The sequence below is a fragment of the Anolis carolinensis genome, chromosome 2, assembly GCF_035594765.1.
Source record: "Anolis carolinensis isolate JA03-04 chromosome 2, rAnoCar3.1.pri, whole genome shotgun sequence".
NCBI classification, from domain to species: domain Eukaryota; kingdom Metazoa; phylum Chordata; class Lepidosauria; order Squamata; family Dactyloidae; genus Anolis; species Anolis carolinensis.
The window spans coordinates 70,591,027-70,618,227 of NC_085842.1; the positions used below are offsets into that span (position 1 = coordinate 70,591,027).

At 37.3% G+C, this 27,201-nt stretch overlaps 2 protein-coding genes across 8 annotated transcripts in view; one reads left to right on the plus strand and one right to left on the minus strand.

Moving 5' to 3' along the window:
• LOC134296055 (uncharacterized) overlaps window positions 1-27,201 on the minus strand; it is a 435,533-nt gene that overhangs the window by 197,481 nt on the left and 210,851 nt on the right. The gene's annotated exons all lie outside the window — the stretch shown is intronic.
• The window catches only part of fgd3 (FYVE, RhoGEF and PH domain containing 3), a 121,140-nt gene that overhangs the window by 67,953 nt on the left and 25,986 nt on the right, over window positions 1-27,201 (plus strand). For 5 of the 7 annotated variants that reach the window (XM_008115585.3, XM_062969933.1, XM_008115582.2 and 2 more), the window contains exons 2-9: window positions 1,146-1,316; window positions 3,473-3,644; window positions 4,771-5,377; window positions 18,499-18,588; window positions 21,054-21,190; window positions 23,269-23,425; window positions 25,674-25,812; window positions 26,587-26,645. In XM_008115585.3, the coding sequence (XP_008113792.2) occupies window positions 1,146-1,316; window positions 3,473-3,644; window positions 4,771-5,377; window positions 18,499-18,588; window positions 21,054-21,190; window positions 23,269-23,425; window positions 25,674-25,812; window positions 26,587-26,645 (1,532 nt within the window). Of the gene's footprint in view, window positions 1-1,145; window positions 1,317-2,987; window positions 3,350-3,472; window positions 3,645-4,770; window positions 5,378-18,498; window positions 18,589-21,053; window positions 21,191-23,268; window positions 23,426-25,673; window positions 25,813-26,586; window positions 26,646-27,201 lie in introns of those variants that run through there. The other 2 variants (XM_062969935.1, XM_008115586.2) reach the window with 2 other exon arrangements.

Below are 27,201 nucleotides of genomic sequence, written 5' to 3' on the forward strand. Positions count from 1 at the left end.
CGGTTCTTCTATTTTTTAAAAAAATCTTCTGTTATACAGCTAGCCTTTTATTAAAAATAACATGCGAATTTGGTTCACATTGCCTCACTGTGATCAGCATATTCTTTGCCCAGGGCTAGTTGCTCAGTAGCATAACACATGACCTGCTTGAGAAAGATCCCATGTTCTTGGTATTTCTAGATAGCTTGGGAAAGATTTCTGATATAAATTTTGTATTCCTGCTGCTGATTTACAAATACTGAGCAGCACGACTAATGATGTGACATGATAAGGCAGCTTCCCGTGTGGTTCCACCCATAACCTTCTATGGTATTTATGGCAATTTTGAAGCTTTTGAAAGGAAAGATATCTTCACATTATAATTTGGGGTGAAATTCTTGTTGAGAAGGTAAAATAGTTGAGAAAGTCAGAGTATGTTTGTTAGTAGAAGCAGTAAGTTACACTTCATGTGTTACATGTGTCAAGGGATTCCATGTGATGAGTACTGCGTTTTGCTACTGGACCCAAATTTAGCATCATACAGCCAGATTAGCCCCAGTGTCCCATGCTGAGTGTGGATATCTGAAAAAGGATCTTTGCAGAAGCAGTTGCCCCCATTTTGGGGACTCTCACAATCCATGCTCAATTTGTGAATGTCAGAGGTGAGGCAGCTTGGATTTGTGTTATCAGAGTTAGAACAAGAGACATGAATTTGAATATTTTTGTGCTTCCATTTCCACATAAAGTGGAGTATGTATATGAAGCAGTCTGCTGTCATTTGTACATCTTTTTTAGTGTGTTAGATTAACAACCTAGAGTATCTAATCTGAGCTAGTACTTTCCTATTCACTTGAGTAGGGTACATGTACCTTTGCCTCACTGTCTCCATGCTGAACCTTTCAACAGTCCTCTGAATCTTTTTAAAATAATATGGTTATACACATAGTCATTTAGAGTTAGGGCACATAATAAACTGATTGAAGAAATTGATCATGAAAGGACATTAGGATAGTGCTCTGTGTTGTGTTTGGTGATAACAGGGATAAATGTATTTAAACTGATGACTTTGAACTATATGGCCCTTATCAGCTTAATTAGTGCAAGGATGTCTTCCCCTTGTATTCCAGCAAAAGGAAAAAATATATTAATTAATTCCTTTATTCCAGGCTGCCCTCATCCTTCTCTGGAAATCAAAGGCCACATTGAGTCAAGGACAGTGCATGAAACATGTGGTGAATTGCAGTGTGTTGATCCTGTGCAATGTACTCTTCAAGCTGGAAGAAAGCCTAAAACCAAATCACATCTGGCCAAGAAACACCCTCTGTCAAAACCCCAAGGTTTGTAATTTATCTCTTGCAATATTCATGTCAGGGTTTTTTGTTTGACAATGCATCTTCTCACAGTTGCCTTTACTGTTTGGACAAAAGGACCTTCATATATAAGATGGCGATATTAGTTTGCATATCCAACAGATTAGCCTACAGTTCGCCTACAGTCGTTTTTCTAACAGTGATGCTTACATCATATTTTTAAATTGGTTTGTGATCAAAAAGGACCCCCCCCCCAACTCTTGTTATCTACAAAAAGCTAAAATGGCAGATAGGACATGCCAATCCTTGAAAAGGTGTGCTTTCAGTTAATGTACAAAAAGGATAGTAATTTAAATCAGTAGCCTACAAACATATTACAGAAATCCTATCTAATTCTTCACTATTCTTGCACTTTTTTCTTCACGCTGCTGTTTCAGGAACTCGTATTGCCTAGTTTTGCCTAGTTTTGGCATTTTTGGACTTGACCTCAGATTACCAGGAAATAGATCATGCTTGATGGACTTCAACAGGATGAGTTGCCTGACTGTAGGCTAATCTTCTGGAATAGGGTCTTTTAGGCAGAGACTGTTAATCCACTCTATTTTGTTAAGGTCTTGGAATGATGATTTATCTAATTGCAATGTAAAATGATAATTTGAGGCATCTGTTCTTATGTTTATATTTTGCTTCTTCCTAATACTTTGCCTTACTATGGTATATTCATAGTAAGGCAGTTCTGTGAAGGACGCCTTATTGTAGTAGGAGTCATTGTGGTCTAGTGGTTTGAGTACTGGATTAGGACTCTAGGAAACCAGGGTTTGAACCCTCGCTCAGCCATGGAAATGAACTAGGTGACTTTGGGCAAGTCACACACTCAGTTTTAGAGGAAAGCAATGGCAAACCTCCTATGAATATGTCTCTCCATTTAGTCTTACTACGATAGTTCTGTTTACAAATGCTGCACACCATGCCTTATCTTTTTGTTGTTCTCTTCTGGTGAGACACTTACATGACATGTAAGAGCCCCCAGTGGCACAGTGGGTTAAACCCTTGTGCTGGCTGGACTGCTGACATGAAGGTTGGGTTGCTGACACCAGAAGTGACATGCAGTTTCTCAAGCTGCTCCTGACACAAAAAAATGGCATGTGCTTATTCAATTAATGTGCTTTCAATGAAGAACAGATCTACAAGTTCTTGAGAAACCTCTGTTTAAAAAAATAATGAACACTCTGATTGTTTATGTTCCTTTGCAAAAAAAATTGTACTCAATACAGTACTGTACCTGATACAATACAGTGAGTTCAAAAATGTTGATCTTGCATACTTTTCCTCAGTAAGCACTTTGAACGTGAATGGATTTCACTAGCAATGGCTGAAGGACATGAACAGCTGGGGTTAAATGCCCTAAGTCAATTTGTCAATATCTCATTAAAGGGCCAGTTATATTAAGTTGTCTTTGGCTGTATTAAATGGTTATCTCACACATGTATTTCTATGGGGTACTGCTTGCATGTTCATGGGTCTGAGGGGGGGGGGATTTACTCATAAATGGTATGAGGAACTTACATGAATTACTGTATCTAAAGGGAACCATAGCATGACCAAAGGTGTTGTGTTTCTTTTCTCTTAAAGAGCAGACAGGAACACATGTGTAAGTACTTTGTTTCAGTTCAACAGCAAAAGAGGAAGGAAATTAATGCAGATTGTACCATAAAGAGGTATGGGAGGGGAAAAGTACCAAAACTGCTTTTAATTACCTTTCTGAATTTCCACAAGAAAAACCTGGGAGAAGATAAGATCTATACTACCCCTATAAAGTTTTGCTCCATATGTTAATCAAACAGAACTCAAAAATTTGAGCCACTAGTGTTCAAAAGTCTTTAGTTCAGTATTGAGGGTTGTGGTAGAGTTTTTGCAAAATATACCGTCTCTGTGAATACGCTGTGCATCCTGTTTAGCAACAAGGAAGTGGTTACATTCTTCAAGTTTTTGAACAACTTAACAAATGTAAAGGAGAAGACTGGTACTTCTTCGCCTGAAAAAAGTATTTATATATAAAGGTAATGTTATGTTACATTGCTTTTTCTGTAAAAAAGCAGTAATCATTCCAACTTTTTATTGGAGCAAATAGGTTTGTTCTTGTTAAAGATGGAGCAGTACTTGGTTTTGTTCTTCTTTTTTAGTACCTCCTAAGCCTGTTCATCTCCAGCCTGCCTTACAGGAGAAGATTCCTCCGGCACCATCAAGGCCTTTGCCAGCAAATCCCAAGTCCTCGAGAAATTTAGTGCCTGAAGAAGAAACAGCACAGACTTCAGGAGACATTAACAGACTTATTGAAAAGTTTGAAAGCATTAGGTAAGAACTTTTGGTATTAGCATCATTATCTTCTTTAAATAATAGACTAAGGGTAAACAACATTTGAACTGGTGGTGATACACAGAGTGTTGAAGTACATCAAATAGTGTATAGGTTTGTTGTAATATAGACTGCTAATAGAAGCAAATACTATCTTAAACTTCATGGAGAGTTTTGAAATTTGACTATTAATGGATGGTAGTTTATTGGTGAATGACTCGATTAAACACATTGTGTTTGGGAGAGGGTTGTTCACATATCAGTTAAAATGTATGGGTTTTCATATTCTGAATTTCATTACACATAGCGTAATTCTAACTAGGAACTGAAGAAGACATCACACTACACTAAAACATACGTGAATTCCTTAGACAACAATTAATTTAATTAAAGTTGGTTATTTCTTTCCTGTAAAAATTGCAGGGTTCAAAATGGATCAGAAACCAGCAAACACATGATCTGTTTTTAGTATCAAAATTTTTCAATAAGTATAATGTTTGTATGACTGCATTCTTACTGGATGATGTTGGTTTATATGAGGATAAATATACTTGTGTTGTCTTTTAACCTTCTGTAAATTACTATTTAAGGTTAATTCCAATGAATACAGCTGCTTCCTCAATATAGTTCCCCAAAATGGTTAAAATCACAAATTTGTGGCTTTAATTTGTTCTATTTCCCTTAAAATGGAATTATAATGCACATAGGACTTTGTTTGACTACAACTGTATGATGAATACTTGTAGCAGCCATTCTGACTGATTATATTTTCAGAACATCTTAAAAGATAACTTCAGTGATCATTTGCTGCTCTTATCCCATACTAAAAGACATAGCCAAAGTTATTTTGAAGCCTAAGTAAGAAAATACAGATGGCAGCCCTCATGGTGGCAATATATATATATTAGAAACAAAGTGGAAGATTTGCTGCAAAACATACTTCTGAGATATGCCACTTTACTCGCCTTCAAAGAAGTTCTCGTGGGAGTTTACCTCTCAGAGATTGTGATCTGAAATGCTTTAGTAGTTTAACTAGCAGTGCTATTTGCAAAATATATGGTTCAGGCAATAGGTCTGGAATAGCCTGTCACATGAGGCTATTAACAGTTTTTATTTTCATTTGCAGACAGCCTATCCATGTTGTTCAAAGAAACCAGTATAATTTAGCTTTTAAGATGGAACCTGGAGTGGACCCTTCTGAAAGCTCTGGAAGCTGCCCAAATGCCTACGACATGGAAGCTTCCAGTGCTGCCTCTACTAGTGAAAATAAAGAACGAGATGAGAGCGAGTCTAGCATCTTGTGTAGCACTGAGATGTCTAATGCAGACATAATGAAAATTAAAGAACTAAATATAGATGATGCAACAAGCACTGAGGACTGTACTGATGGGAGTGTCAGCAAAGTGCCTATGGAAGAACTTGGCCATAAGGACTCTTTATCTGAGCTGAATGGAAATGGCAAAATTCCCAATAGGGACAGTGGGATTGACAGCCCTTCTTGCAGTGTGGCAGGAGAGACATTCCTGAATGAAGATGGTGCAGAGCAGAGAAAAGCCACTGTGACCGGGAGCCCAGCAGCAGAAATGGAAAGTGACAAAAAGGGTGTCAGGGTTTCTGGAGGGGAGCAGAAGAGAGACTCTGCTCAGGATGAAGACAGTGACATAGACGAAGGAAGCAGTGAAGAGCAAGAATCAGCAGAAGTATCAAAGCTCGAATGTGTAGACATTAATAAGGTAAAATATGAACATTTTGTCTCCTTTTCATGATTTTATGGAAGTTTGCTTCCATAGTCTTCTCGTCATTTGTTGAAAAGCAGTTGTATGCACTTAATCCATTAACATTAGCTTGGAAAAGTTACATTTTTGTGTACAGGTCCCAGAACCTCTAGCATGTTCTTAAACAAACAAAAAAAAATACCACATTATCAAGCTCATCTAGTTCCTTAGTATTGTCTGGCAGTAGTTCTCCACAACTGTCAAGCAGAGATCTGTCTTTTGTGTACAGAGCATTGTTCAGCTACTGACCTATAGCCTCCCTTCTCTGTTCTTTTTATCATGCAATGTTTTGTTGTCATCTTTATAAATGTCATAAAAAATTAGAACATCTTTTTATGTTTTCTTAGCTAACACAATTAACTCTGATTTTTATTCAGTCTTTATTATTCTCTTCCAAATGGCATGTTTTTTTTTAAAAGTTATTATATGAAACAGTGACATTTAGGTTTTAGGCGAGCTGCTTAACAAAAGAAATGTAATGAACCTGTTCATGTGTTACCTATTTTTAATACTAACATATGCATACCATGAGTGAAGTCCCACCTTGTTTATAAAATAAAGAAATGGAGGAGGGAAGAATCTAGCCATCCTTCAAGGCTCTCATATCTTAATATGAGCAGTCATGGATTTCAATCCACTTCTTCATTAGTATGTCCAAAGAAGTGGATTGAAATAGATGACTTGGTCTAAAAGGAGCTGTTGGATTCCTTCCTCCTCGATTTCCTTTTCATACTGAAACAATTTGACATACCTATTTATTTTAACATCACCTTATGCATATTTACAGTAGTTGCATAATTCAATTCTATTTTACACACACACACACACACACACACACACACACACACACACACACACACAATAGCTGTGGCTTCATGGGCTGGTGACTGTTTTGGGATGGGATAAGTACTTAAAGCTACCATTTGCCTTTGCCTTACTGCTTACCTAGCCCTTCTGTATCCCGCTGTTAGGTATTTCAGTGATTCTCAAACTTTGCTCCTTCAGATGTTTTGGTTTTCAGTTCCCAGAAATCCTCATTGGCTTGACAAATGGTTAGGGGTTCTTTTAAAGGATCAAAGATCGAATACCATTGTTGTACCTTATGCTCTTCTCTGTGGATTTAATCTGCAGAAGCCCATCCATGTAACAATCTTTCCCAGTTGCCTTCCAGATATTGGAAGTGTGGCCTGACATTTAACCAAAATGATGGTTCAGCTTCTTTTCCCAGCTATTTGGGGTTCTCTCCCTCTCACATCTCCCATGTTTCCTTCTTTTTTCTTTTATCTGTTCCTCTAGATTTGTCATCTGTCAATGCTTTTCTTTTCCTTGATTTTTTTTGTGTGTGTGGAGGAGGGGATGTGTTGTCCTATGTACTCCAGATCTAATCTGTTGTGGCCTTAAAATTAGTTCTATGTGAGGCCCAGTTCCCCAATGGATCCAGTGTCTTCTCAGTGTATCTTTTTTTTTTTTTGGCAGCTGTTGTGGGCCTTTACCATCAGTTGTGTTGGTGAAACATAACTTCTGTGCCTAATTTTGAATTCTGCAGAATATGCAGATGATACTGGAATGATGAAAAAAGTGAAGTGAGCATGTAGATTTTTCAGATTGGTGTTTCAGCTGGTGGTATGAGAAGCTGCTTTTAACTCTCTATGGGAACCTGCTTATTACTGTTCTTTCTAGAAAACACCAGTTTTGATTATCTGTTATATGCATTTCCTGGAGAATCTCTGTGTGTGTCTGCTATTTGAGTGGTCAAAGCTGTTCTTTGCTTTCATCTTCCCAACAGTGACTCTTCTTGCCGTCCCACTGAGGTAATTTAGGAGAAAAGCGTATAAACAGATATGTATGTGCAGATACAAGGGACAGTGTGGTGTAGTGGTTTGAGTGTTAGATCAAAACTCTGGGAGACAAGGATTCTCAGCTGTGGAAACCCACTGGGTGACATTGTGGAACTCACACTCCAAGCCTCAAACCTTGGGAAAACAAACCTCCAAACCAATCTTACTAAGATGATAGGTTGGCTTTTGGATCTCCATTAGAAACAAGTTGAGGAGACATAACAATAACAGCATGCAGATATAGCTGAGGTATTTTTAGGGAAAACACTGACTTCCAGAGTTTGTAGTATTCTTCCTAATGATCCCTATCAGTAGTTGGCCTATAAAAGCTGACACGTGTCTTAGTTCTCCATATTTAGTAACATTTATATCATGAGTGTTAGATGTGAAGACATAGGTCACCCTATTCTCATCAGAGATATAGTATTACAACTGGTTCATATGCTTTGAAATAGTTCATCTCATGTATCCATATTCATGAGCCCTATGTCTGAGACAAGTCAGTTTATTAATATGAGTCAAGTCAGACAAAAGGGCAAGAAACATTGATTTTAGTGTCACTGCAAGCATTAATGGTAGAGTAATAGTGGACATTAAGCGAAAACCTGGAAGTATATTATGAAGTATGCAGCATCTGAAATGTATGTGTTTGCTAATCTTCAGCACTGTCTGATGAATGAATATCTATCTTTTATCTATATATATAAATGAGTGATGGCATCACGGCGACCCACAAAACAACAAAACTACAGGCCCCCCAACCTCGAAATTTGACAACACAACCCATCATCCACGCTACTAGGTTGATACAACAAAAAGAAAAGAAAAATAAAGTCCTGATTAGAGGGAGAGCAATAATTGTTTTTATCCAATTGCTGCCAGTTTAGAGGGCTAATCTCTGCCCACTTGGTCTCCTAGCAACCAACTCAGCCATGGGACAGCCAGAGTTCAGTTAGGGCACAGGCAGATTTAGGCCTCACTTAGGCTTCTTCCACAGATTATCTAATTTGCACTGGATTATATGGCAGTGTAGACTCAAGGCCCTTCCACACAGCTATATAACCCATTTATAATCTTATATTATCTGCTTTGCACTGGATTATCTTGACTCCACACTACCATATAATCCACTTCAGTGTGCATTTTATACAGCTGTGAAGAAGGGGCCTCATATAATCTAAGCAGATTATATAAGATTATCAATATACAGTAGACTCTCACTTATCCAACATAAACAGGCTGGCAGGATAAGTGAATATGTTGGATAATAAGAAGGGATTCAGGAAAAGCCAATTAAACATCAAATTAGGTAATCGTTATACAAATTAAGCACCAAAACATCATATTATACAACAAATTTGACAGAAAAAGTAGTTCCATGCGCAGTAATGCTATATAGTAATTACAGTAGAGTCTCACTTATCCAACATTCGCTTATCCAACATTCTGGATTATCCAACACATTTTTGTAGTCAATGTTTTCAATATATCGTGATATTTTGGTGCTAAATTCATAAATACAGTAATTACTACATAGCATTACTGCATATAGAACTACCTTTTCTGCCAAATTTGTTGTCTAACATGTTTTGGTGCTTCATTTGAAAAATCATAACCTAATTTGATATTTAATAGGCTTTTCCTTAATGCCTCCTTATTATCCAACATATTCGCTTATCCAACATTCTGCCAGCCCACTTATGTTGGATAAGTGAGACTCTACTGTACTGTATTTACAAATTTACCACTAAAACATCACAATGAATTTAAAATACTGACTAAAAAAGCATTGATTATGAAAAGGCAGGCTGCGTTGGATAATCCAGAACATTGTATAAGCGAATGTTGGATAAGTGAGATTCTACTTTAATATGAAATAATTACTGGGATAGAATAATGCAGAACAATATAATCTCTAAAACCAGGACAGTAAATAAAGACCAACAGTCTGAAAGCAGGGAAATTGGAAATTCCACAAAGGAAACAATCAGGGCCAGCTAACACCTCCCAAGAAAGGATTCTTCCAGAAAGGAAGCTGAGAAGGGAGTGAGGCACTGTGTATTACCAAAGTCATTATGATGATGATGATGATGATGATGATGATGATGATTATTATTATTATTATTGTGTTGTGGTCAACCGTGAAAATGAATACAATCTGGCTCCAAGTATTCAAAAACACTAAAATCAGAATATATAAAAATTAATGTGGTATAATAAAATAGAACAATACAATGTCTAAAATCAGAACACTAAATAAAGAACAACACTCTGAAAATGGGAATTCCACACAGGAAACAATCAGGACCAGCTAACACCTCCCAACAAAGTATTCCCATCATCAAAGTCTGGCAAATCCTCTGTTTTCTCATGGCCACAGACAGTAGAAGCACATAAAATATCACAAACAACACCACTCTTAAAACAAGGGAATTCCAGACAGGAAACAATCAGGGCCAGCTAACACCTCCCAACAAAAAAATCACTCAGGGAGGAAACAGCCAGAAATATTGTATATTCACAACCTTTAGGAAATAATATCCCCTGGTGGCGCAGCATGTTAAAGCGCTGAGCTGCTGAACTTCTGGACCGAAAGGCCGTAGGTTTGAATTGGGGGAGCAGAGAGAGCCCTCACTGTTAGCCCCAGCTTTTGCCAACCCAGAAGTTCGAAAACATGCAAATGTGAGTGCATCAATAGGTACTGCTCCGGCGAGAAGGTAACGCCGCTCCATGCAGTCATCCCACATGACCTTGGAGGAGTCTACGGACAACGCTGGCTCTTCGGCTTAGAAATGGAGATGAGCACCAACCCCCAGAGTCAGACATGACTGGACTTAATGTCAGGGGAAAACGTTTACCCTTTACCTTAACTACCACCAATTCCTCAATACTTTATTTCCCATACCACCATACTTTGCCACAGCAACGCGTGGCCGGGCACAGCTAGTGATATTATAAAATCCAGTGGCAAATCTCTAACGTATAAATATAGAGTTAGTTATGTCTATCTAGTGGGAGTCTATATTGCAATACAGCAGTAACCAATCGATCTTTAAGAACACATTATCTTTAGGATTGGTTTTGAGAGGTGTTATTAACTATGAGCCCATTGATTGCAAACTATATTATATTCTTATATAACATACATTATACAGACAGTGATATATGTAATATAGGATTCCTCTACCCACTTTTTTTAAAAAAAAATCTCCCTTCCTCTGCATTTCTGTGACTAAGCCTATACTGTTCAGGACAGCTAAGAAGGGCTTCCATTCAACGGAGAAGAAATGGGGGAGGCTGAGATTGTTTGCATTAGCTGTATATAAAAATTGAAATCAACCTATTGCTACCAAGGAGGTAATGATTATAAATATTACATACAGGCAGGGTGGAATTATGAGAATAAGGTGGCCAAAAGCAAATTTCATTTAAAATAAAAGTTGATACTGCAAAATTACTGATATTCTGAGGAATCTCTGCTAATTTTACTAGATCTGCTCATATTTCCATCTAAAGTAATATGAAAAAATGGGAGGAATAACTTCTGTTGGTCAGATTGGTTCCATCATATATCTTACTCTTTGTGGTCCCTCTCTCTTTTGTCATGTATGTAATTTTAAGATATGTTAGTGACTTGCCTATCCAGACTTGTACAAATAGTTAATGGGTTATTTTGCAGTGCTTGGAGGTGTCCTAAAACGCAGCTTGCAGAAAAAAGGCATGTACAAGTTTTTCTTTATTATACTTTGTATTAGAGGATAACAGGATAACAGAGTACACCTGTTGCCAGCAGACCCCATAGTAATTTGCATAGAATCTGCTAGTTGCTTGCACCTACGTTACTAACAAGTGTGAGACTGCAGAATATACTTTTTCCGTGTGACCAGGAAAATGTCAATATTCATAGGTTAAAAAAACATAGAAAGGCAAAACAGTACAGCTTTGTATAGCTACTGTTTGCATTCTGATGAACACTGCCACTGGTATGTCCAATGTTGTTTTTAATCTTCAGGCTCAAACCTGGAAAAGATTCACTGTCCTGCTGACATTGAAGGCATTAGCTCATGATATAATTTACTCCCTGTGACAGGTACACTGCTATGGTTGAAAGGGCTTGCAGTTGAAGTAATGTGATTTGCCTTAGGAAAGAAAAGGAGGTCCACATTCTCATACAAAAAGTTGAGACTGAAGAACTGTAATAGCTCTGTAATTGTGGAACCTGTATTTGCAGTTTCACTTATCCATGCCCAATGGAAATGATCTCTAGGAATTTGCTAGGCCCTCCAGGTCATTCTATAGAAGGGGCCCTCACACTTTTTAAATAGAGGGCCCATTCAGAGTGTTGGGGAGCTGGACTATAGTTTGAAAAAAAACATTAACAAATTCCTATGCACACTACACGTATCTTATTTCTAGTGCAAAAAAATTTTTTTGAAAGAACAATGCAATATTTAAAATGAAGAACAATTTTAACCAACATAAATTTACCAGTATTTCAGTGGGCCTGCTTTTGGCTTTTGGCTGAGGAGATAATTAGGGTTGTTGTTGTTGTTGTTGTTGTTGTTGTTGTGTGCCTTCAAGTTGTTTCAGACTTAGGGTGACCCAAAGTCTAAATTTTAGGGCTAAAGATGAGAAAATGGCCTTCAGTTTGGGGACCCTTCTCTACAGTATTTTCTGGGGTTTAGTTCCTGGACATCCCTCCCTCCATGGATACCAAAATCCATGGATGTTCAAATCCCATTATATGCAATGATATATAAAATAGTGTCCCTTGTATAAAATGGCAAAATCAGGCTTTGCTTATGGGAATGTTCCCACCCACCCACCTTTTTCTATTTTTCAGATTGATGGTGATTCATGGATGCAGAATCCATGATTAGGGAAAGTCAACTGTATTCCTCTCAGAAGTTATCATAGAGTTGTATTGGGACAGGGTGGAGGTCTAACAGATTCCAATTCTGTGGGATGGCAGGACCAGAGATCATGTTTTATTCAATGGCATTCGGTTGTATGCATGGTTTCAGAGAATTGCAATTTGGCTGGGAACCTATTCCCTGTGGATATAGAGATCTTGCTCTATCTAATTCCGATTCCATTACCTCTCTCCCCTTTTGGGGGGGGGGGGGTATGTGTGTATGAGGAAAAACTCAGTTCTTAAGCAACTCTGTTCTTGTTCACTTGATAGTATGATTTAGAGAAAGATAATACAGAGTGGTACATTGTTACAAAATTGATGAGGCCACTTGAGAGACTGAACTATCAGGACCAGAGCCTCTTGAAAATGCTGTTCAGTTTTTCATTTTCTCTATCAAAGCTTTTCATCTCCTAAATTAGTTTCTTTTTCTGTCTGTAATAGTGGTTTGTCAGTTACACTTGAAAATTAATTTATGTTGTGTCATGGGGCGTGTGCCCTTCTTATCCTGCATTCTGTTCACAATATGCTTGTCTTTGTGGGCATTGTAATAGTAGGAGCTGCATGATTCTAGCCAGTTGAAGACACTCTCAGCTTGTTAGGGATTTTCACATAGAAGTAGGAAACTTGCAGCTCTGCAGAGATTGTTGAAGTGGATCTCAGCATAAGTAGTATGGGTGTATGAAATGGCAGAAATCCGGTATGTTTTCGCGTCCATCCTTCCCGTTCTGTTTTCAGGAAGATTCCAGGAGATTAGGAAGGGGGCCATTCAGGTTCGTAATTCAGGATCTAGAGTTCCATTTCGGGATTTGGGGGGAACCTGAAGTTTAAAACGAAAACAGAATGAAACAGAACTGATTTCTGCCATTTTACACACCCCTATTAGCATAGCAGAGGTGATGAATGCTGAGACTCACTGTTGTAAAGTATCTGGGGAGCTTACAAACACTATTTTGAGAGTGAGCTGAAGATGGACCTGAACATGCTAGTAGATTCTTAGGTCATTTGCAGAAGTTCAGCAAGGGCTTCTTATTCCCAAGTAGTTAACCAATGCAGCAACCATTTTCACTATATAAATCAGCTTGCCAAAATAACAAGTGCTTAAGCTTAAAAAGAATAGAGTTTTGTGCAAATGGATTGAAAGTGCAATTCATTTCTAGTTCTCACTGCAAATTTCTAGCCTGAATTCAGAACTGTTCTGTAGTTCTCTGTGTGCATTTTTCTGCACACAAGTTCTGGTTGAAAAACTCGGTATTTTCTTGTCAGATGTTGGTACCATCTAAAATCTCAGGCAGGGAATTTCCCTAGCCTTTAAGTCAGAACTAAGTATCTGCTCCTTGATTGTGGAACTTCTCCAAAGAGAAATCAGGCTGTCTCTAAACAGTCAAAAGTGTATTATTCCAGCTAGTTTAAATGTTTAAATATGGCTTTTAAATGTGTTTTTAAATGATGTTTTTGTATATTTTACAGATTGCTCTTTGAGCCTGGTGGTAAGAAAAATGATTAATAAACCCATTTCATAATGATAATAATACTGCTGAAGTTCTGGCAGAATGGATCCAAAAAGTTTGCATACCTTTCACAGAAGAAATAAGTTCTTTGTTCAGTAGCCATAACCATCAGTCTCTTCTTGATTCAACTCAGTTTTTGTCTTGAAGCTTTTACAGGAATAGGCCAATCAGTCTGTTTGTTGCCTTAAAAGAAATGGGAGCATAACCAATACCTTCAGGAACTTTGCCAGTGATCAGGAGCAACTTTTCAGCCTGGCCAGCTATTCACCAACTGCCCACCCAAGACTCAGGAAAAAACTTGATGCAATGTTTAAGAAAGCATAGATAAAATGCTAAATAAGTTGCTGGCCTCCTTAATTTTTACAATCCTTTTTGGCAGAATGGTTTAAATTTTTTCATGAGATGCTTGGAGGTTTTAAAATAGGGAATTGTGCCATATGTGGCTTACAAGCTGCATTTTGCCCACTCTTCTATATTCTGAATGCCGTCATAGTTACTATTATATTTTAAAATTATTATATCTCAAAATATGCATCTATGCTATTTAGATATGTTTTGTAAGCCAAACTTCCCATATCTTTATTTGGTGAAAAGCTAAGTTCTATTCTTGATGATGTAGATAAAGTCAGTTCATTTTGGAAAGTTAGAACTGTTTGAGAAAGTCTATTTTGGGATATATTGTGTCAAATCCAGCCTTAGGCACACTTAAAGTGTGCCATTTTTGTGTGTGTCAGGAGCGACTTGAGAAACAGCAAGTCATTTCTGGTGTGAGATAATTGGCCGTTTGCAAGGACATTGCCCAGAGGACACCCCAGATGTTTTATGTTTTACCATCCTTCTGGGAGACTTCTCTCATGTCTCTGCTTGAGGAGCTGGAGCTGACAGAGGGAGCTCATCCATGCTCTCCCCAGATTTGAACCGGCAACCTTCAGCTCATCAACCCAACCTTCAGGTCAGCAGTCCTGCTGGCACACGGGTTTAACCCATTGTGCCACCGGGGCCATTAAAATTAATGGAACTCACTTAAGTTGAGTTTCAGTGCTTTAAGTATGACCAAATCTGGGTCAAAATCACTGGATTTACATTACTTTTGAGTACATTAAAATAAGTTATTAATGATAAATACTTTAGGTGGGCAAAAAAAAAATCCACAATGTTTTCTTTTCTTTTTAAAAATTATCAGCCAGCCAACTTAATTATTTACTCTTAAATTACTCCATTTGGCATGCTTAGTGCATTATATTCAGACAAAAAAAATGAGAATATGGACTGTAATAAGCTTCCAGACGGGTACCTGTAAGGGAAAAAAAAATAGATTAGTCTTGCTCACAAGAAAGTATTCATGAAACCATGAACATTTCATATAACATTTTACTTAGTGCTGTTTTTTGCTTATTTTAACCCCTCAGGGCTCTTCCACACAGCCATATAACCCAGAATATCAAGACAGATAATCCACAATATCTGCTTTGAACTGGGTTATCTGAGTCCATATAACCCAGTTCAAAGCAGATAATGTGGGATTTTATACGGCTGTGTTGTAGGGGCCTCAGATGTACTTCTTCATGCAAATACTTTTTCTATGACAGAGTAGTCTGTAGTGGGGAGATGCCTGTTTCTTAAAACTGCTCCAAAGCCAACAATGAAGTATGATTGGAATAAGTCAATCTTTCAGATATTATTTTAGGCCATAATTTAAAGCCTTTTGGGAAAATAGTCATGAACAGGCCTTTGCTTACAGTAGATTGCTTAATATGTTTAAAATGACATCTCTCTCTCTGCTGGGATTCCTCTTTCATGGCATAGCTTATCATTGTCATGATGCATTTTCCTAGAATGGGAGCATGTGACTGAATAATTGTGGAGGTCTTATCTATCTTCTGTCAGTGAAACATGACAAGGGGAAATTTATTAATTTTGATAATCTCTTTTTCTCTCTCTCTCTTCTCTTCCTCCCCCGCCCCATCCCACCTTCTCTATTTTCTAATGCAGTGGTTCTCAACCTGTGGGTTCCCAGATGTTTTGGCCTACAACTTCCAGAAATCCCAGCCAGTTTACCAGCTGTTAGGATTTCTGGAATTGAAGGCCAAAACATCTGGGGACCCATGGGTTGGGAACCACTGTTCTAATGTCTATCTCTATCTTTTCTCTCCTTTAGCATCTAACAATTTCCAGACCTGTTAGCCATTATACACCATGACAGTGAATGATGTTCTTTAGCTCCTTTGTTGTTTTCACTAGCAGCCTGCAAGCGGTATCCCATGTTGGAAAGTAGCATAGAATAATACTCGTAATATGGTTGTATTGAATTTGAGCTATGATGGACAGAGATGATGGGTTAGGTACTTAAGAATGTCTCAGCCCTGTATTATTCTCTTTTATTTTCTGTCTTGCCTTTTGATGCCAGTTTCGAAGTAGCACAGACTAACATGGAATATGGCCTCTTTTTCTTTAGTAAAATAATATTTCTACAGGAATATCAGTTTTCTTCTGATGGGTATAGTGGCATTGTCAGTGTTTTAGAAGTATTTTTCCTGTGATTGTAGTTGTTAAAAACATGTTTTGTCAGCATCTTTTTATTAGTAAGTCTGAAAAGTGAATGCTTCTAAGATGGGCAGTATAGTTCTTTTTTTGTATCAAGAGAAAGTAGAATTGCTTGAAAGCCAGGAATGAGCAAGCGAAATGTGTAAGTGTTGTTATGTTCATCAAGCTGGCATCAATATATAGTTACAAAGACACAAATCTACTATGAGCAGTAGTAAATCAATCACAGAAATACATTTTAAAACTTATATACAACACAACGAACATGTATACAAGGAACATAAGTCTTTTATATTCACAGAAAATTATTGTTATAAGATTCTTTGATAGAGTTCTCTTGGCTACAGTCAATTACTGTGAATATAACAGACTTATGTTCCTTGTATACATGTTTGTTGTGTTGTACATAAATTGTAACATTTATTTCTGTGATTGATTTACTACTGCTCATAGTGGATTTGGGTCTTTCTGATTTAGGGAATCCATTTTCTTCTTAATATATAGTTACCCAATATTTTTTTACTGAATCCATCAATCAGTTATTGTCAGGACCCAGGCTGCAGAGCACCAATAACCATGCGCAGAGACCAGAATCTATCTAATATCTTTATTAAAGGAATATATAAAGTCAATAAAAACAAGTGAAGAATATAGTTCAGAAGTAGACCTTTCAGGAAAGGTCAAATATAGTCCAGGAAAACAATGTCCATTATGTGATATTAGAGTCCAAAGTTATAATCCAAAAACCGAAACACACACTTTGCCAAGCAAAGTGTGGGGAAATGACAGGGTCCTTTAGTCCAATGGAGCTTGACAACAAGGCTGGAAGCAAACTAGATTCTTGGCAACAAGGCTTGATACGTGGCAACAAGAGGCAAGAAGCAAGAACAAGGTCCGTGGCAAGGTCCGTGGAAACAAGGAAAGCTTGATGCTAGAACAAGGTCCGTGAAACAAGGCTTGGAACTTGGTCCTGGAGGCAAGGGACTGGAGTAGCGTAGTCCACACACGATCTCACTCCACAAGGTGACGAATTGACTCCGCAAGGATTTCCATGCGGGTAAACACCTATATAGGATCTTGTTTTCCCGCCAAGGAACACTTTCCCTGGGGAACAAGAAACGAAACCCATACTGTGTCCAGATGCATGACTCCTTAAGATTTCCCAAGGGAAACAGGCTTAATCAGCTAATTGTCTGGCAGCAATCCTGGCGCTTCTGCGATTCGCCTCCCTAGCGCCTCTATCTCGATTATAATAATCCCGGCGAGAAAATGGGGGAGATTTCTGCTCAAGGCTTGTTTGGCTGACTTCTTGTGGGCAAACATCTTGCAGGTGCAAGGGCTCCAATTCTGGCTGAAACGGTGGGAAACCCAAGTTTTCCTCTTCATCTGCCACAATAGTACTAGGAACAGGACTACATGGCCCATGAGTCATCACAGTTATGTACTTTGCCAAATTTTTTCTAGTGGAGTTAAAGTAACTCATGATATATCTAGTGCATAGGAACCTCAGCTTTATTGTTTTGGTTACTAGTGAGAGTACAGGCATGACTTCCTCTCTGACTCATTTATTTGGTTTTTGTTGGTGGTTCCATAGAACCCCTTTCAAACCCATTTCAAAGATGATGACCTGTTTTTTCATAACAGCAGAAAGAACACACACACACACACGTTTATTGTGCCATCAGATGAACTTCAGGCAGAGGCACAAAATGAGCCAAGTAGATGGCATTAACTTTGTTAATTTAATGAAACATTTAATGAAATGTTGCTTAAGAAAGATTGTACCATGTTTGCTTGATTAGTTTTGGTCCCTAAGCATATTTCCTTTTATTGTTGTTTCTGAAGAAACCTCAGCCATCCTTAAACCTTGTGTATTAAGTTTGGATAATTATATTTGAAACCAATTGCCTTTGGTCAAAAGTAGATTAACCAAACAGAATTTGGTGTTTTCTTTCCCCCCAACTTGTTGGATGTGGAAAGCTCCACATTGTACCATGGAGCACCTTGGTGGAAATGGTATACATGGAATTATCTGACAATGAGCTAAAGATTAACTGGCTATAAGGCAACTGTTAAGTCAATTTGTTTTTAGGGAAATTAAAAAAACAAAATTCACTCTATAATAAGATGCATAAATCAGCCAAACGGAAAAGCTCCTGTCACTGTAGAGAACATTCAATAACTAGAATAAAGTAATGTGAAAATGATTCTTTATTTACTTTGTCCTTGGAATATATATTTAAAATCGGCTTTGCATTTTTCATATTGTTGCAGTGTTCAGAGCCACAAAAGCTGTTTAACATTGCAAATGAACTTCTCCATACAGAAGAAGCATATGTTAAAAGGCTTCATCTGCTTGATCAGGTACGACTTCTATGGCATTTTAGCTTTCTGAGATGTATTATTTCTTTGTTTACATTCTGCCTTATTCTAAAATTTGCGATTAGTCTCATTTGGTGATCTGTCTGTACCGTTCTGGCAATTGTGGCATTTCTAGAGTAATAGCGTGTGATAACAATGGAGGACTTTGATGCAATAGCTATAACTCCTCCTCCTCCTCCCATCTCCCACATCCACCAATATGATTAACCTATCTCTGAAACTGCCAGTGGTTTGCTCAGCTTCAGCAGGAATGTGTGTCTTTCAAGGGCAGCCAAACACAAATGATTTTTCTGAAGACTGAATATTGTAAGAATTTCATATTTTTATACTATGATAAAAACTACCATTCCTAAGTTAGGAGATCGGTCCTCTGTTGTTGCATTTTAATGATCCACATGTCTGTACGTTTCCTGACCAACATTCTCACCAGATCATCTTGAAAGCATTACAAGTATTCTTTGAGCAGGACATCATTTGACTTACTTCAAAGGATATATCCACACTGAGGCATTTGCCATACTTTAGAAAACCAAGGGCTATTGTTTCTGCATTAGGGCAGATGCCCACAAATTAACACCCTGATTTGACTCTCTATTTCACTCGAGGAGTTCAGTTTAGTGGAATGTTTCCTCCTGATGTTGAAAAAACCAACATGGTCAAGAAAACATCATACATAATCCTGGATATGTCTGTCACCTCATACAAGTGGGCACAGACACTAGCATAAAATAAACCATTCTTTACAGCAGTAGCAATGCTACTAGAAGCACAAACAATATTGAGAAATGTGCTCTTCCTCTTTTAAGGAAGTGTGTGTTTCCTCTGCTGTGGTGCTTATTCAACCAAATGCCTCTCCATGTAACTTTCCTTATTACTTCAATTCACATCTCTCTTGCTTTCACTTCTTTCAACTGCCTTAAGCAGGGCTTGGGAGAACCGTACTTTGGCGGGGGGGGGGGGGGGGAGAAGCAGCCACACCTAATTTCTACATGAATTAGACAATAAATCACATGGTGTTCAAGTTGTCAAAAGTAGAGTGAGTGTTTTGCTAGTTTTGCTGGCTCATTATAGGGATTGAATTGTGGAAAATCAAAGTTTCCATCGCCTGTGCTTCATTTCTCAGTATTACTAAGAAAGTAGACCAGAGAAGCCAATAATTAGGAATGCTGACCATTTAGGCCATTAGGGTGAATTCACACATGCATACAGTGACGTTGCCCAGGAGTCGCAGTGGTGCAATGGGTTAAACCCTTGTGTCAGCTGAACTGCTGACCTGAAGGTTGGGTTGCTGATTTAAAGATTGCCAGTTTGAATTCACGCAATGGGGTGAGCTCTCGTCTGTCAAGCTCTAGTTTGCAGGGACATGAGAGAAGTCTCCCAGCAACACATCTGGGCATTCCCTAAAAACATCTCTGTAGACGGACAATTCTCTCACATCAGAAGTGTTGCTTCTGACATGATTTAAAAAACCCATGCATATTGATAACCTAGTTAACAACAATTGCCAGCTGCAATTATGACAAATATGAAATAAGAGTAATTTTTAAAAACCAAGAAAGCTTTCATATAATTTGATCTGAACCCAAACACAGTGAAAGGTGGCCACATATTCACTTGTATATGCTTGTGTGAATTTGGCTGTCAGTCTGATCTCTTTAGAAGAGTATTTATTTGAAACTGTTTGTTTGGAGAGGCTACAGGATTGTTGCAAAGATTCTTGAGTCAAATGATCTGAAGATCTGTAACATTGTAGAAATGTTAAGTATTGTTATTCACAATGATGGATAAAAAGGATATCAGCTTTGATAATCCTGTAAAAAAACCCCAAAATGATGGAATATGTTATAATGGATTTGTTAAATTGGAATGCCCCACTAGATCACTGTGTTTTGAGCCAAATATATCAACAGGACTAATGGTAGTTATTTTGGACACTTAACTTCCTCCTTATTCAGTTTTTTTCTTGTAATAGCTGACTCAGATGTCTGTTGCTCTTTAACCAATTGAGCAATGTCTAATGTAGAAAAAGGAAAAATACCATAGAACCTCACTGTAAAGATTTTAAAAAATTTTCTTAGGGCACATCAGTTTTGTATCTTAAGAAGGTTACTTGAAGATATAGGTAAAATGTCTTCTTATTTCATTTGTTTTGAAATACTATATTTCCTTCCTATTCAGTACTGTGATCATTTACATCATGTCTTACTCTAAACAACCAACAACTGGCTATCAAAATAAGCAGGTTGAGGATTTATTGCACTACATTGATGCATTTGATCGAGGAGTCTTTTAATAAATGACAGTACGTGTCTTGGGGAAATGGCTCAAAAATACATATCCTGTGGAAAACAATGAACCATATGTCAAACTCCAGTTGAATGATATTCACATGGATAATGCATGTTTGATCCTGATGTTTATTGTATTGCTGTGGTTTTCTGATACAGGTTTTTTGCACTAAATTGTATGAAGCAGGGATTCCACCTGATGTGGTAACGGGGATCTTTTCAAATATTTCTTCCATCTATCGCTTCCATGAACAGTTTCTCCTACCTGAGCTCAAAACAAGAATTACTGATGAGTGGTGAGTACAAGGTTTTAATTTTATGTTACTGTTTTCTAATAACAAAAATGCCAATTTCCCTAATAGTAAAATGTATCTGTTTAAAACACAAAGAGTTCTGTGAACCTTGCATTTTGTTATTTTGTAGTACTTGGTAAGATCAAATTGTGTGCTGCATTCCCAGCTGAGCTTTCACACAAGAGTGAAAGCTGGTGTATAGTTGGGGAATCTTGACTCTCTGGACCCCACCTCCCCGCTTTGGTGGGACAGAAAATCCTCTGTAGCATGTTTTCAGTGCTGGAGGAGGCTTCAGGGAAGGATCTAATATCCTGATGTTCTCATGAACATTCTGTGGGATGTTCCAAGTCATACTCCAGTAGTGATGCCACCATTAGGTCTGAGATAGCTTCAAACCAATTGGTAGATCGGAAGCAATAACTTGTATTAAACCTTGTTCCTAATGCACAATAAAAAAACCCTCTCTTTTGTGTCACCTTTCTCTCTCTTTAAGAGGCAAGTTGCTGGTGCAGAAACACTGTCTTTGCTACTGTCAGATATGTCCTGTGCTTGTATCTCTCTACTACATACATAGAACTAGCCCACCCCTGTGAGAGCTCCATTGTCTATTCTAGCTAATATACAACTTTCATTTGGACCCATAGCTAGCCCGTGGATGTGGATTGAATAAACACAGAAATGTATGAAAGCTGATATAATAATCCATACTAGGAACTCATTCATGAAAATCCCCATCTTCTTAGTTGTGAATTTCACAACCATAAGTATGCTAAAAATTTTGAAATCAATAGCACAGGAAATTTCAATATGTCTTTTAACATTCTGAGGGGCAGAGGTCAAACTAACTTTGTATTACTGAGGAACTTATACTTCATTTGTTTAAAGATATATACTTTTTTTAAAGTTTTGGTCAGATTTCATCTCTTAAATATTTTAAGAAAACATAACTCTGAGGAGTATGTGTGGCCTCAGCTTATACAATATGCAGCCCTTAGAGACAAAAAAAGTTGTACATTATTGTGGTAAGAAAACTAGTCCTGAGAAGTAATACCTATATATGCGCAATCAAGTGATGCCTGCTGCCCATCCCATTGTGTCTGTTTCACTTACAAACAACTTGAGCAGTGTAGATTTTAACATTTTATGCTGTATGTTGATTTTTATGATGGTTTTATTGATATTGATGTTTTATTGTTGGAATAATTGTTTTTTCGTTTTATTGCTGTATGTTTCGGGCTCGGCCCCCATGTAAGCCGCTCCGAGTCCCCACTGGGGAGATGGGGCAGGGTATAAAAATAAAGTTATTATTATTATATTATTATAGATGGATAGCAGTATGATAGCCTTTGAAAAACACAACTTTATTTAGTTAACAACAGAAATACATTTTATGGCAAGCATGAGTTGCTTTCAGTTTCATACTTAATTTAATTTAAGTATGCTGATTTTTCTTGTGATGATGATGATGATAATTTCATTCATTTCCATCTCACATTTTCCCCAGTAACAGTACTCAAGGCTATTAAAGTTCGTACAGATTAAAAACACCATAGATATAAAACAGAGAGTGTGCTAAAGCTATTTAAATTCATTAAAAGGCATAATATTAAAATGTATTAAAAGACAGAGTATTATAAATCAAAATAATACCACAGCCTCACAATAAGTTCATAAAAACCTGATGGAATAAGATAGTTTTCTCTTGGCAGCAAAAACAAAGGAGGGCACCATCCTTTACTATCTTGAAAGGGAGTTCCAGAGTTTGGAGCAGCCACCAAGAAAGCTCTATCACTAGGAAAGTGATCATAAAGTTTGAACAGCCTCATATTGTTTCTGAGTACACTACATTGATTTCTATAATTCTGTGTAAATATGCTTTTCAGGACAGTGTTGAAGGTGGTGCAGAGAAATTTGGGGGAAAAGCGACCTCATCTTACCACTCTTCTAACCAGCTAGATTCATGTGTATTGAAGAAGCCCTTTATATTATAGAAGGTGGTTTTTGGATCCAGACATACAGTGGTATATGCAATTAACATTGTCTTCTGATTTCAGTGTTTTTAAAAATAGTTTGTTTCACAGGAATACAAATCCAAGGCTAGGAGATATCTTTCAAAAACTTGCTCCATTTCTGAAGATGTATGGAGAATATGTAAAGAATTTTGACAGAGCAATGGACATGGTTAACACGTGGATGCAGAGATCATCTCCTTTTAAAGATGTCATTCAAAACATACAGGTATATTGAGTTATAAAATCATTTCTATATAACATTTTGAGCCTAACAAGAGTTCATAATTTATGAAACAAAATGCAACAAATTTTAAAAGTTGCAGAATTAAACAACCCCCCCCCCCCCCCCCCCCGTAATCTAGTTAAAACCCAAAGAGCATGAAAGTGCATTTATAGCTTCCCTAGAAGGAATGAGGTTAGTCTAACCACTTTGAGAATGGAATGACATAAAAAGAAAAGAAGATGCTTCCACAGAAAAGTCTACTTCTCTGCTGGTTGTGGGGTATACTGTATGACAGTATTCAGAAGATGATTGTAAATTAGGGTTAGGTTCATGTGAAAAAAGAAAGATCATTCATTTGCAACGTTCCATAGTCTATATCATGTTGCTATTACACATGAGGAATCAAAACCTTCACTAACTAGAAAAAGCTCAATCATCACATCTTGACAGATTTCAATGGAGAACAAATTACAGAAAGATGTTGCTTTTAAAAAGATAAAATTATCATTTTATGTTAATATTACTAAATTGATAGTGTATATATGTCGGCAAATGCTTTTAAAATACATTGGTCGCCACTCCCATAACCTGGAATACATACAAAAGTTGATCTCAAAAGCTTACTGAGTCACATTTTGCAGTTACAAAAATCTATTTCCAACTCACTGAAATCTGGCCAGCCAGCCCAGAGCAAACTGGTGATCCGACTAACTTTATGAGAATTCATTTGCTTACTTGCTACACGACAGTTCAAAAGCTGTATGTAAAATATAGGTTTTTCTAAACCTGGGTTAAAATGAAGAGTTTTCCAATTATTTGTGGTTTGCTGGATACAACCAAGATCTAAGAACACTTTGTCGCTTAGTCACAAATTGTGTAGGAATCAATGCACCTTCATTAATAGGAAACTCATTTCCAAAAGGAAAAATAATTTTGGCCTTTGACCCTATTGTACAGAATATTCCTAAGAATTATGCATTCATCCACAAAGGAACAATAACTCATTATTTATTGCTAATGTTTGAGATTTCTTGCTGGGGATGCTTGCTGTGGTATCTCTATTTGTAGAGAAAGCATTGGTAATTACTCTTAAGATTGAAGCAGTTCATGAAAAATGCATCACAAATAAAGTATTGATTAATGTAATAGGCATAGTCAGCATCAGGTAGTGGTTTGAGTGTTGGACTAGGACACTGGGAGACCAGGCTTTGATCCCCCCGCTCTGACTTGGAAACTCACTTGGTGACCTTAATCTCAGAGGATGGCAAAGAAAACCCTATGATAGGCTTCTATTAGCCATAAACTGGAAATAACTTGAAGGAACACAGCAACAAATATGTGCATTCTTGTTTACTACGCATATTATCAAATCTTCCTGGTGGTTGTCGGATGCTCTACATTTCTTGTTTGGGGAGGAAGAAGAATATAATTAAACCATTACACCTTGCAATCTGATTGATGGTAACCTTGGTTAAATTTAATACAAAACAATGAAGGGTTCATCTTTATGTCATATACCACAAGATGTTTCAGTCTGGTTTCTGCTTAGGCATATCCATTGCATTGATTGATGTCTATCATCTTATAACTTGTAGATCTTTGGGAAAGATTTGATATGTGATAAATATTTTAGTAGTTGTTTCTGCTTTTATTGATCTAGTAAAAAGGAAAAGTGTGACAAAATTATAGATTTGAAATTAGGGTATCATTAAGGAAGAGGATTTACTTTAAGTATGAATAAAAAAAATGAATTTCCATTCTTTTCTTTTATTCTGGTGATTTTTGCATGGTCTCCAAGGAACATCTGTCTACAATCCTAATCATTTTTTCTCAGTTTCTACTTTTTGTAATTACAGTAGAGTCTCACTTATCCAACACTCGCTTATCCAACATTCTGGATTATCCAACGCATTTTTGTAGTCAATGTTTTCAATATATCGTGATATTTTGGTGCTAAATTCGTAAATACAGTAATTACTACATAGCATTACTGCGTATTGAACTACTTTTTCTGTCAAATTTGTTGTATAACATGATGTTTTGGTGCTTAATTTGTAAATCATAAACTATTTGATGTTTAATAGACTTTTCCTTAATGCCTCCTTACTATCCAACATATTTGCTTATCCAACGTTCTGCCGGCCCGTTTATGTTGGATAAGTGAGACTCTACTGTATTTGGGTACATGGATATGCCAAATATATTTTTTTAATTACTCAGAATAACATTTTTTGTTTTTGTTTGATTTCAGAAACAGGATGTTTGTGGGAACCTAACATTACAGCATCACATGCTGGAACCTGTACAGAGAATTCCACGCTATGAGCTTCTTCTGAAGGATTACCTTAAAAAACTTCCTGGAGAGTCACCAGATAGAAAAGATGCTGAAAGTAAGCACAATTTTCTTCAGTGTTGTTGGGAGAAATCTGTTTGTTCTGTACTGTTGCTGTCTGTTTCTATTATTATTTTTATTTATATCATACCTCTTTCCCAGAATCAGGACTCAAGGTGACCAACCAAGTGTTTCAGGTGTTAAAACGCCTAATGGTGGTGAGGGCATTAGGTTTTAACATACAAACTATAAAAAAATTGCTCTTCCCAAATAAACATTTCCTTCACTCCTCAAGTTTCTAACATTTCAGTACCTTAAAATTTCTCTTTAGCAATTAAAAATCCTGGGTTGTTGTGAGTTTTCTGGGCTGTATGGCCATGTTCCATAAGCATTGTCTCCTGATGTTTCACCTGTATCTATGGCAGGCATCCTCAGAGGTTGTGAGGTTGTGTAGTAAAATGTTTATTCCTTCTCAAACCACTGAGAGGTTGCACAGCAGAGGAAAACAATATTTAGAAGTATATGTCTTGTTCTCAGTAATTTATTTGATCTTCATCACTGAGTTCATGAAAAAATTCTGCTCTTTGACATCATTTCCCATTATGTACTATCTATCTGGTTTTTTAAAAAAACATCTGTGGTTTTAAATGTAATGTTCTTAGTTACACACTTGACCCCAGGCTGGGAATGTGATCCAGTGTGTTCTTGACAAATGAGCTATTTGTGTGTATCAGCTATTTTGAAGCCGAGTTGTGCACACCAGGGAAATAAAAACTGCATATTAACTGATAGCAATCTTAAGAATGTATAACGTCTCCCGCCTCTCTTTCAGAATCACTGGAGCTCATTTCTACTGCAGCAAACCATTCAAATGCAGCCATCCGAAAAATGGTGAGTAGAAACTGTGTTGCAGGATCATCAGCTGAGCCATTATCTGAGATGCCTGTTTGAACAATGCATTTTCTCATTGCCCCAGAGTCCCTTAATGATAGTTTTCATGCTGATGGACACTATCTGGTATAGATCAAGCTCAAATATAAATCAGTGCCTTTCTATAATTACTGTGTTTTAGGGAGGGAGGGCTTTTCCCCTCTCAGTGCAGTCTACTAATTAGCAATGATTTATGTGGATAGTCTCAGCAATCCTCTTCTTGTGTCATGTTTTCCTTTCTGTATGCTCTAAACATGACATTGAATATATTTGAAATATTAGCCATTGGTCTTACAAATTGACATCACAATGCTATGCTTGGCTGCTCAGAAGGAAGTCAGTGAGAATTAATGGGAGATAAGCATGTAAATGAAGCAAGGAGGTTGAGTTGCAGTGAAGAGCAGATAACTGTGTTAAATCTTAAAGACAGAGTTAGAAGGACAGCCTAAATTTTCGAAGCAACATTGGTTAACTTTGAGGCCAAGTTGAACAGCATCTATATCTCTGTATCATTACT